The 12,829-nt window shown below is 37.3% G+C and overlaps 1 protein-coding gene across 2 annotated transcripts in view; it reads left to right on the forward strand.

The window, feature by feature from the left end:
* The window catches only part of EXOC4 (exocyst complex component 4), a 750,050-nt gene that overhangs the window by 37,154 nt on the left and 700,067 nt on the right, over window positions 1–12,829 (forward strand). For both annotated transcript variants that reach the window (XM_081102441.1, XM_081102440.1), the window contains exon 3: window positions 2,339–2,533. In XM_081102441.1, coding sequence (XP_080958567.1) covers window positions 2,339–2,533 — 195 coding nt within the window. The remainder of the gene's footprint in view (window positions 1–2,338; window positions 2,534–12,829) is intronic.

A 12,829-nucleotide genomic window follows, 5' to 3' on the forward strand; every position in this document is an offset into this window, starting at 1 on the left:
CCCCCGAGGGCTCCCGGGCTGCCAGAGGGATGTCTGACTGCCAGCTTAGGCCCAATCCCCTGGGGAGCGGGCCTAAGCCAGCAAGTGGTCATCCCCTGAGGGGTCCCAGACTGCAAGAGGGCACAGTCCAGGCTGAGGGACCCCCCAAGTGCACAAATTTTTGTGCACCTGGCCTCTAGTATTACAATTTTTTAAAAACTGTTTCCTGAATAGTTTGTTCCCCTCTTCCCTCCAGTACTTTTTTCTTTTTTTTGTTGTTTTGATTCCCATCTTTCCACGTTGTAGGCTTTCCTTGACTGTCTGATGATCCTTGGCTAACTATTTATATGTAAGAGGAAGGCACAATGAAGCTCAGAGCATGTTATGAGGCTTATTGAGTGATGCTTGGCAGTTTCTTTGGTGAAAACTCAAATATCACTATGTCACTACCTACAGGTCTTTTCCCTGGTTACATATGTCAGGGCAAAGCCGTAAGTTCCCTGTGTTGGAACTAAAAGTCAAGCTGAGTGTTACTGGAGGCAACCTTGGAAGGAGGCTGAGGATCCACAAGGGGCCAAGGGTCTTACTGTTGCTTAGATCTACTTTGACTGGATCCTCCTGTTTTCTACCCAGTGCATTTCCATCTAGCATTTCCTGGCCCATCTCCTTTCTTGCTCAGCTCCTTCAGAGCATAAACCTCCTATTTGGCTACTGTGGGGAGAGGGAATTTCCTATCTGTGTGGTTTGATGTGGGTCTAGGGCTCACAATAGTCCTTATAGAAAGTTCTAACGCTGCATTCTTGCCTTCAGTATTTTTGGTGCCTCCTTCTCAGGGTTAGCAAACCCCACTCCAGGTTAAGATTTTTCAGATTTCTCTGCTAATTAGTTACCAACCATCTATTGTCTTGCTAGCTTCCAAAGTTTTCTGCCATCTCTTATTTGCTTTTCCTTCCTTTCTGTTTTCTTTTCTTGGTCTTTATGCTTAAAAATCCCACTTTGTTGGGATTGCAAGAAGGAGTACAGGTAATTAGGACCATCTTCAACAGATTTTCAAACTGGTCTCTGACCCCGCTAGAAGCTAATAATCATTCCATTATGCTTTTTAAGAGAGTACAAAATCTTCTTACTCAGGGCTTTTTTTTTTTTACATTGGAGAGTTTCATAAAAGTATGACTTAGGTATTATCCAAAAGTTATAGGAAAAGATGAGATGCTTTCTCAAGAAATCTTCTAATGTTAGCATTCTATCTTCATGTTTTCCATCTTTCTTGGGAAAATGTTGAAATTTAGCGTTGTAATTACCAGAAGCATAGCATCGTTATGTGCAACACCATACCAAATCTTGTAGAAGAAGACAGATTTTCAATTTTCAAAAACACTGTAGATGTTCTAGGGTGATGGAAAGGACCTGCATATTGATGAGTTAGATTATACAGCTGTATTCGTTTGCTAAAACTCATCAAATGATACACTGGAGATGTATTCACACATAAATTTCACCGCAAACAAAAACCAAAAACAAATATTAAATTCTAATTTAAATAAAAACACGTGTAAGGAATGTCAAAAGTATATGAAAGTAGTTCTGTGAATTGTGAAAAGTCATTTTCATTAGAGTAGAAAATGAGAAAGCACCCATCAAGTATGTACATGTGACTACCCGCCCTGCTCCTCTTCACTGCCTCCTGTTTGTCAGGCCGTGCCTGTGCTGGCCACTAACTGTGCAGATCTACAAGAATGCCAGCCATTGTGTTATTTAATATTTAAAAATCAAAATGAATGAAAAAAAGAATCCTAGGTATGTCCCAATTCCTTTTACTTAGAGATTGTCTCGGGATGTGTCTACTCTTTCTTTGGAAACTGGTCTTCTCTTCATTTTAGTCAGTTCAGATGAATGCCCAATTTCTTAGTTGTAAACTTTAGCTGAAGTTCTTGGTCTGGAAGGATGGACCAAGTGACCTATCAGCTGAATAGAAGAGATGCAGGAACGAATGGGGATGAAAGAATAGTGCAGATTCTCATATCAGTCATTCCCTTTTGGATATATTAGCATCAGTATGGTACTTCCTATTTTCAGAGTGCTTTATATCCTAAGTAGTTTTTTTTTTCCAGGTGCATTCAAAGGTAGGTTGGGAGTAATTTTCTCATTTTACAGGAGAGAAAATACAGACACTGAGAGGTGGAGATGTACCCAAGTGAGTCAGTGTCAGAAGCAGAATTAAAAATTTTCAAGCAGAGCGGTCAAGGGGAGTAAGTGAGTGTGTGAGTGAGGAATGGATACTTATAGTAACAAAGAAGAACACTACAGATATGGGTTTAGACTGGTAAGACTTTGGACTGACCCAATCTTTCAATTGTAGGTCAAAGAAAATCTGCTTTCATGCAAGATGCTGCTGCACTGCAAACGGGATGAGCTTCGCAAACTGTGGATTGAAGGAATTGAACATAAGCATGTCTTGAACCTGCTGGATGAAATTGAGAATATCAAGCAAGTGCCTCAGAAGCTGGAACAGTGCATGGCCAGCAAGCACTATCTCAGTGCCACCGACATGCTGGTAAGAGAAGCCCGAGCTAATGGCCATTTCTGCTAAGACAGCAAAGCACTCCCTTTTGTTCTCTCTGAATTCTGTGATTCACATAGTACATTACCAACTGCCCTCTTGGGGTTCACGGTTCTTTGCAGGTAAAGCCTGGCTGGTTCTCTCCCTAATTCCAGTGTTTGAAATGGTAGACGATTATTATTTATGTATTGTCTGCCTTTGGAAAAGTAGTAAGAAATCAGTACTTTAATCATGTTGGAATAGTAATGAGAGGTGTTTTAGCTTCAGAGGGAGCAAGTTAATGAATCATATTTTAAAGAATGAAATATGCATGAAAGAGACTTAAAGGAGATTTATATACTAGATGTTCCACAAAATCTTTGAAGGAATTTTTACTTTAGGGCTTTGTTTTCCCCCTAAATTGATAAGAAAGAAAATAATTTTGGAAGTGCCTTTGTCAAGCAAGAGTAGTCCACAGCCTAGCCTTTAGCCTCTATCTTAGCCCATTCTGCCACATTTTGAAAATATATATATATTTCAGAGAGGAAGGGAGAGGAAGAGAGAGATAGAAACATCAATGATGAGAGGGAATCATTGATCAGCTGCCCCCTGCATGCCTCCTGGGGATTGAGCCTGCAACCTAGGCATGTGCCCTGATTGGGAATTGAACTGTGATCTCCTGGTTCATAGGTCGACACTCAACCATTGAACCACACCAGCCGGGCTAGATGGACTATATTTGGATTTTCTTTTCCACAGTAGGTGAAAGTCCCTTACCTTTGTTTTACCAAATTAGATTGGCTATGATACTGGAAAAATCACTTGAGAGGAATTCGCGGGAGAAACAGGTTAAATCCTCTAAGTGGTTCTAATTCATTCAGACTGTCAAGAAGAATTTTCCTGTAAGTCCTTCATAAGAAGCTTTTAAGGAAATTTTGTAACCTAGAGGTGAGATGTGCCATGATATTCTCTTCTGAAACCTGCTTATGTGATAGATATGAATAGTCAATTGCCACTGGGGAAGAAGGTTAGTAATGGTCTGCTCTTGGGAGTGCCAAAAGAATTGGCTGTTTTGAGTATCTTGTTTATAGTGACATCTTTCTTAATAATGACTGTAGGGTGACTGACAAAAAAAAAAGTCACCTTTCAGCTTTACTTTTGGTTAATGGATTAGAATGTGTATATGTGCTAAATGATCAAGATTCAGCAATCAGAATAGATAAGCCTGTAGAATATATTTAGTATATACACATGTATTTGAATCATGATTCTTTGTAGTGGGCCTGCTTTTAAATAAGTGCCATATATTAAAAATAGGTAGAATTTATTTCTGTGTTAATTATGTTCTTTTTGGATTTTAGATTTTTTATTTTATGGTTTTATTACTTAAGGGCTAATTTATTTACTAAAGAGCTAATCAATGATGCATAGTGTTTTTTGTGTGTATTTTTTACTTATTTTCTTAAGAATTTCATTAAATACATCTTTAAATTCTTGGTTGCAAGTTACAGAAATCCAATTAGGTAAAAGAATTGCTTGACTCATGTAACCGATCTTTAAGGACAGGCGTACATGTGGAATACCACCTCTGTGTTCTTTAGCGTGTCATCTTCGTTGTTTTATTGGAGATGTTTCTTCCACTGTGGGTGGGATTTGGGTGTTTGGGGAGAAGGAGGAGTGTAGGCTATAGCCTACATCTCTTCAGGTATGAAGAGGAAAATAATTTTTGTTCCTAATTAAAAAAATACAGGGGTAGGCCAAGGCCAAGTGGCTCAGTTGGTTGGACATAGTCCCATGTACCAAAAGGTTGCTGGTTCGATTCCCAGTCAGGGCACATGCCCAGGTTACCGGCTTGATCCCCAGTAAGGGTTGTGCAGTGTGCAGGAGGCGGCTGATGTTCTGCTCTCACATGGATGTTTCTCTTTCTCTTTCTCTTTCTTCCTTCCATATCTCTATCTCTATCTCTATCTCTATCTCTATCTCTATCTCTATCTCTATCTCTATCTCTATCTCTATCTCTATCTCTATCTCTATCTCTATCTCTATCTCTATCTATACCTATACCTATACCTATATCTATGTATCTATTTGTATATTTATGTATCTAAAACTATGTGGTTGGTGGGTGGGAAGGAAGAACAGTCACCTTCAGAAAAGGGTGAGTGTATGAGATACACTTCTTAGAAGTTCCTTTTTGCTATTTGCAATTCTTTATATATTCTGGATACTAATCCTTTATCTGTTGAATGGATTATAAATGTCTTCTATCAGTTGGTGGTGTATCTTTTTTACTGTGCTTAAGGTGTCTTTTGTTACAAAGAAGTTACAAAATTTAATGAAATAAAATTTCTCACTTTCTGTTATGTGATTTTTATTTTAAGAATTTTTTTTTTCCGCCCTAACCAGTTTGGCTCAGTGGATAGAGCGTCCGACTGCGGACTCAAGGGTCCCAGGTTAGATTTCGGTCAAGGGCATGTACCTTGGTTGTGGGCATATCCCCAGTAGCGGGTGTGCAGGAGGCAGCTGATCGATGTTTCTCTCGCATCAATGTTTCTCTCTATTCCTCTCCCTTCCTCTCTGTAAAAAAATCAATAAAAGATATTTAAAAAAAAAGAATTTTTTTTTGTTTCTATCTCAGTGTCATAAAGAGAATCTCCTATGTGTTCTTCTTAAATCCATTTAGAATGTATCTTCATATGTGGTATGAACTGAAGGTCTAATTTTAACTTCCATATAAATAGCCACTTGGCCCAGACCATTTGTTGAATTCATTTTCTACTGATTTAATGCCATCTTGGTCACATACATGCATGGCTGTTTATGAGCTCTTTATTTTGTTCAGTTGGTCTCATCTGTGTCTACATGAAACCATGCGGTTTTAATTACTATAATTTTATAAAATATCTCGGTAGCAGGTGAAGATGCTGCTTCACCTTGCTGTTCAGAATCGTCTGCTATTTTTGGCCCTTTACTCTTCTAGATGAATTTTAGTATCAGCTTGTTAAGTTCCACAAAAAGTGTGATGGGATTTTGATTAAATGTAAGAGAATTTCATCTTTGTAAAACAAGTCTTTCAATGAACAGGACATGTCTCACATTTATTGAAGTCTTTATTTATGTTCTTTGTAATAATGCTTAGTAATGTATTCCTTAGAGATACTGTATTACATACATAATTTTTATTTTTGAGTATTATATTTTTGTTTGTTAAAACAATGACTATTAATTACAATTTCTAGTTATTTGTTGCTACTATATAGGGATGCTGTAGATTTTTTCTTTTTTAATTGATTATACATTTCCCTGAAACTAATCCCAATTCTGTCTGCCTGGAAAATGATGAGCTAGTCTTTAAAACTTGGCTCAAATTTTATCATCTCTGACTATGCCAGGTAATTAGATACTTTTCTTTAAAAAATTATGTATTTTTATTATGGTATCAGTACTTAATATGCGTAGATGCTGTTCTTTGTTTTCGTAAGCTGTATGTATTTCTTTGTAATATAATTACTTTTGTTTATATTGTAGGCCATTGAGGGCAGGGGCTGTATCTTACCTATTTCTGTCTGCCCTGTGCTTACCATAGTCATATAGTCATGGTTCACAGGTCATTAGTCAAATGGTGGAAGTGTTTCATATCACTAAATAGAAAAAGGCATTTTACTCCCTCTCTCGGATCTCTGATCTGATTTTCTTCTCCCATTTGTTTGTTTGTTTGCTTGCTTTTTAATGGTTTTGTAGTTTCTAATCTTTTCTTTTTACAACAAAATAATAATTATAATAGCTAATATATATTGAATACTCACTATGTGCCGGTACCATTTTAAGTATGTTACATTTGGTAATACACTTAATTTTCCCAACAACCCTAGGGGAGGTAGGTTTCCAGATGAGGTAATTGCCTTGCCTGATCTGGGGCGTTGGCATATCCTCATATACAGTGAAGATTTCGTGGAGGTAAGATTTAAAGCGCTTAAGAGGTTGGAAATATTCTTCAGTTTGGCCTCTTGTTTATAAGACTGAACAGTAAGGTCTGTAATTGCTCTTTCAGTGGCCTTCATATGAAAAAATAATCACATTTCCTTTCCCAATGGTTATGTGATATTAGAAGTAAAATCTACTTAAGGCATCTGAGGAAAGTGAAGACACAATAATGTCGTCTTTCAAAACCCTCTGATTTCCTTGGATTCATTTAACAAAAGGTTTTGCATTTTTATTTTGAGGCAGGTGCAGATGCCCAGTAATTTAATCCCTAGTCAGGTTATAAATCCAGAGTAACTACATCAGTGGTGACCCTGGCTCTTGTCGGCTCCTGCAGTTCCCACTTCAGCATTAGACTGGTCTGATGGCTCTAGACTTGGCTTCTAGATGGGATATTTAGTTCTTCCTTTGATCCGATAACCTGAGTATTGCATAAAATAATTAAATTGTCAAGGCTGGCAATGTCTGCAAATAGACATGGCCTTTTGTTTTCTTCTTCAAGGTAAACAGCTGTTGTTAGCTTACAAAAAGCTAAAAGTGATCCAACAAGAAGCCTGAATCCATCACATGGAAATCAGAGACTTGATTTATAGTGTAGGCTGTAGCTTTGTGATATGTACAGTTTAAATTAGACCTTTGCAGTCATTGTGCGGGGTTGATGCAAGCACATTAATGACATAATTTCTGGTTGCTGCATCACATTTCTGCAGTCTGTTCTTTGTATTCCACTCACATTAATTGAAGTAATTTTGCCAGTGAAGCGTGTTTCAAACCTCTGCATTTAAATTGAAATTTTAATTCCCTTATTGTCTTGAAAAGACGGCTGAAGATGCCTTGTTACAGGTTTCATTATCACTCAAAACACTCCAGCTGCTGGTTCTAATGTACAATGACTGATTAATTCTGGGAAGAATTAGTAATGTAAGAATAGCAGTGGCTTCCCCATGGCATGTGCTAACCAGGAAGGTATTTCATGATAGTTAATATTTTTATGAACTTTTTTTAAAGGGAACTTTGTGTAGAAGTCTGCATCAGAACTGAAATTGCACAGATGAGCTTCAAAAATCACTTACACAAGTTCTGATTTATCAACCCATAGAAGTCAGTTCAATGATTTCATTCAATCAGTGGGAGCCAAGCCAGTGCGAGAAGGTTTGAGGCACTTTAGCTGACAGTCACAAGCTTGTGACTAAAATAAATTTTTTCATTTCTAAGTCTTCCAGGGAGTGGAGAGATTTTGAATGTCTCTTAATCATTTTGTCTTTTTATTATTTATATACCTTTTAAAAAAGAATCCATAGCTGTATAGTCAGATAAGAATTATTCTGATAATTATAATAATAACTTGTATTTATATAGTTGCCTTCTTCCCAGGGGATCCCAGAGTGCTTTGCTGCGAGAAGAGTATAGTGGAATTATTTTACTTACACTGTGAAAATGTGGCCATATCAGGTGGATAAAGAGAGTAAGACAGCTATTTAAATGCATTTTTTTAAGTCCCTATAATGCAATTAATATATTTGTAATATATTTACCTTACCTTTGCAATTGTTGGACAACATTCAAGGTTGTAAATGTCAGTAGGGGCTTAGTGTGGGTCAGATGGACTGTTTTGGAATCCAGCTTTGCTGTTTACTAGCTTGATGATTTAGAGCTAATTCTTTAACTTGATTTTGTTGAAAGTTGGAGTTGCCAATAATGCATACCCGCAAGGGTGGTTGAAGGGATTATGAGATATTAAGCTATACATGTAAAGTAGTCACGGTATACACTGTAAGTGCTTAGAAATGTTATTTATAATTAATTGATTATTTTTACTGATACTGTAAGACAGGTGATGGTTCCCATGTTATAATCTCATAAACTGTTCTAAGGTGGACTTGTTTTTGAGCTGATAAAAGAGTTGAAGTAGGACTGGCAAGGTAAGAATTTTTTATTCCTTTTCTTTTTGCCTAACATGGACATCTATCTGAATGAAAGACTGTTCCACATGTTATACACTCAAAGGAATTATTGCAGGCAGATAGATAGAATTTTTCTCAGAAAGTAAGTCTTATCTGCTCTAACATGTGCACTAATGGATGAGCAAGACCACAGAGTACTATGACTTATTTTTGGGATTTGACTGGACAAATTTCAGATTCTGTGTCATCAGTTACCTGTTCAGCCTATATCAAGTGTATGTTCATAGGGTATCCATTGACTGTTGATTATAAGCAATTTCATTTGTTGGTAAACTAAGATCAGTTTGTTGCAAAATCTGTAAGTATTAAATGTGTTATTTTGCCAAGGGTTGTAATTAGAAATAAGGCCATTCACTGTGGGAGGGTGCGCATCTAAAATGTTGATTTTTAGCCCTGGCCAGTGTGACTCAGTGGTTAGAGTATCGGCATGTGGACCAAAGGGTCTCAGATTCGATTCCCAGTCAAGAGCATGTACCTAGGTTGCATGTTCAATCCCTGGTCTCAGTCAGGGCATGTTCAGGAGGCAACAAATTGATGTGTCTCTCTCATCAATGTTTCTTTCTTTCTGTCCCCTTCTTCCCTCCCTTCCACTCTTACTCTCTCCCTCAAAAAAAAAAAAAAAAATCAATGGAAAGAATATACTTGGTTGAGGATTAAGAACAACAACAGCAAATTGATTTTAGTGTTAGAGTAGTTGGTAAGCTGTTCTTTTCTGTCATTGCTTCGATAGCAGGAATAGTAGACCAATGAGGTTGCTTCTATTGGTGCCAGTAAAGCTTTCTCATTAGCAAATAGACTAGTTCTTTTCTCATATTAAGGTTGGAAAGGGGTGATCATCACTATCAAATGCTTAATGTACAAATAAGAAAAAAAGGGCCAAAATGCCCATCCCTTTCATCTGACTTGCAAGTTTCTGAGATCTCACAGGATCGTTTTTTTCTCATCATGACTCTGGAAATGGTATTGAGAGGAAAGCTCTATAAAGATTAGGACTTGGAACATTTTAGTGAACTTATTGAACTTATCTTGAGAATGGTTCAGTGACTCTGCAAAAATGTTTCAGTATTCCATATAGATTTCCACACAACATGATAAAAAATGTATCAGTGATCAATAGTGAAATAGTGACCCTTAAAGTCCATCTGTTCTCGTGTTGAATATTGACCTGAGAGACTGGCCAGTGTTCTGTACTGATAACTTATCAGAAAAGAACCTGGCACATATTTTGACGGGCAAATGAACGTGGTGATGTTGTTGTTGATCATTAGTATATCTGTGAAAGTGGACTTAATCTTGAAGGAGCTTACACACTAGTTGGAAGAGACAGATGAATAAATAGTGCCTTTTATATCCTTTAAAAACAAGAAAGGGGGACCAGGAATACTGGGGGTGGGAGTATGATAGGGTGGTTAGCTGTAGCTGCTTCTAGCTGCATTTGGGACCCCCTTATTCCCTCAAACACCTGCATCTGATCTTCTTTTCAAAAAGATTTAGGAAAAGCTGAGAATAAAGTTATTAAACAAGTAACCTTGGTTTTGCGTCCACAATTAAGTACACTTAGTATGGCTACTTTATTTTTCTCCTTGAGTGTCAAAGTGCAGGGCTTGGTAGCAACTGCTTTTCTTGCTGCTCAGTGCCCTTTTTATTTAGATTTGTTTTGGAAGGCTGGAATTTCGAAAAGCCCTGATGTCTGATAGGCACTGGCTATCGTATTAACTCTCCTCCCCTTTTAGTGTGCTCTGCTGTCTGCCTACTTTATTTTAAATAAGTAGAAGTTTTATTTTATTGTACTAAACCTCATAAGTTTAGAAATTTGAAATTGGCTAGCTTGGCTGTAGAGCAGTGTTTCTCAAACTCTGCCCATTATGGAATCCTTCAATTCATGGGGATGTAAAGTACAACTTAGGGAATATAGTCAGTAATATTATAATAATTATACATGGTGTCAGATGCGTCCTAGAATTACTGGAGTGATCAGTTTGTAAGTTTTTTAAATGTCTAATCACTATGTTGTGCACCTGAAACGAATATAATACTGTATGTCAAGTGTAATTGAAAAATATAATAAAATTAAAATTGAAAAAAAATGTTGAAATCCAGGTCACAGCCGACTGATTACATTGAGATCTCAGGTGGTGGGACACTAGCTTCAGTAATTTTTGACATTGTCCAGGTGATTCCAATGTGTAGACAAATTTAGAACCATTGCTGTAGGTGCTAGCAGCTTATGCTGTGCAATAAAGCAAAACTAATTGCCCTTGGCTCTGTTTAATACCAGCTTAGAGTCATTAGAAACCAAATATTTACATAAGAGAGACATGACTTTGAGGTAGGCACATGTGTACAAATGTGCACATAAGTAGTTTGACTGATGCTGCTTTGTTGCGGTCCTCTATTGCAGTTTTTAGATAGAGCTGAGTGTCTGACTCTTATTCTGATTTTCTAGTGTGATTATTTGGTTAATAGGAGTTCTATGTAATGGTTTAAGGTAGATGCTGTCCAGGCTCAGGCTGACTTGGAACTCTTCACAGCTGTCATTGTGGTGCTCTGATTCCTGCATCTTTACTGTGGGTTCTTATCTGACTTATTGCCAGGACTTAATGGACAGAAATTGGGGCACAAATTTACTTATTGACAGGCAGTGGCTAGGTACAGTGTGGTATAGTGCAAAGAAAATTGATTAAAAGCCAGACCTTCTTAACTCCAGTCCTGACCCAACAATTTGCCCGTTCTGTGAGCTTAGACAAAGAAATCATTTTCTCTCCCTGGTTTTTATTATCTTCTTCTATGGTTATACAAATACCCTGTCATATTATAGAATGGTTGTGAGAATAAAAATGAAATTTTATACAGGTAAAGTGCTTTATAAAAATAGAAGGCAGTATGAAATTAAAAATGCTGTAGCCAGGATTGTCATCATCACTGTCACACAGTGCTAGGTAAAAAGAAAAAGCAGTAGTCTGGGGCTTGTTTACATTGGGTAGCATTTCTGGCCTACTGTCACCATCACTACTGCATACATGTTTTAATCAGCTTGACTCTGTGTGTGTGTGTGTACATGTTTACACACGAGTCTGTGGGAGGAATAACCTAAGTCAAGAATAATTCACAGGTCCTTTGCTGACATCCTCCATCATATTCAGGTTTCAGCCTCACAGATGGAGTTGCTTGAATAGGCTTTTGATTGGTCAGTCTGTGGCCTGGGGACCCTAGACATGTGTAAATTGCAGCAGGTGATAATGCGTGGTGTTGATGGGAGCCCTCCATCTCAACTTGATGATGGTCTGAGAATGCTGATAAGTAGCCTTTGCTTGTCCTGACAAGATAGGAGGAGCTTGTTAAAGAAGTCTGTAATCTCTGAGATCCATCCCAGTACTGATTACTTGTGGTTGCCTCGCTCTTAAAAAAAAAAAAAAAAAAAGCCATATTTTTCTCACATTCTTTTGTGGGATTTTAATAGTTCATGTTAGTAAAGAGCTGTGTAAGTGCTGAGCAGTTCTAATGGGTTTGGGACTCCTGCAGAGAGTGTGGTGAATTGTCTTGATTTGAGTGTGAGCCTGAAGTGATTCTCAGAGACCTCCTTTGCCAACTCTTAAGAGGACAATTGTTTGTAACTTTTTCTTGTCCCAGAATAACATGATGACAAGTGTAAGTGACTTTGGGACACTTGGTAAATGAGAATAACTTTCCCGGTGGTCTCTTCTCTTGTGTTTTGGAGTAGAAATCCAGGTTCTAGTGCTCTTTATGGGGCTCTGAAGGGAACTGGGAATTGGAAGAATCATAAGATTAGCACTAAAGAAGGATTTTTTTTATGAGCTTTTCCATAAGCAATTACAATTCTTATCTTTCTCATAAAGTGTTGAGTGTAGTTTAATTTCATCAGGAAAGTAATTGTGAACAGATCTGTTATAAATCCATTTGGAACAAAAGAGGCTCTTTGGTATATATTTGGTGATGGGCGTATGTTCCCAATGTATCAACAAATTTTAAAAATGCATATTTAAAAATAACAGTATTTTCACAAAAAAAATTTGGTGTGGAAAATGATTGGAAAGAATCACTTAAAAGATATAATTTTATCTGATTATTAAGAAAATGGACCATCTTTACCTTTGTGATTTTCTGTGTTTTTTAAGATTGAGCATGTATTACTTTTGTAATTTGGAAGAAAAATAAAGGTTAAAAAAAAGTACATTTCTGGGCCTCACGTTTTTTTTTTTGTTTGTTTTTAAATCTGTAAAGTTGTGGAGGGCCTGAGTCTTGACAACCTTGAAAGGTCCCTGACAATAGAACATTCTTACATTTCGTTTCTCAGATATTGTCATTCTGTGAGGCTTGTGCTAATGGATCTTAGAAGACCTGGCTT

The sequence above is a fragment of the Myotis nattereri genome (genome assembly GCF_964212035.1).
Source record: "Myotis nattereri genome assembly, chromosome: 11".
In the NCBI taxonomy this organism is placed as follows: Eukaryota; Metazoa; Chordata; class Mammalia; order Chiroptera; family Vespertilionidae; genus Myotis; species Myotis nattereri.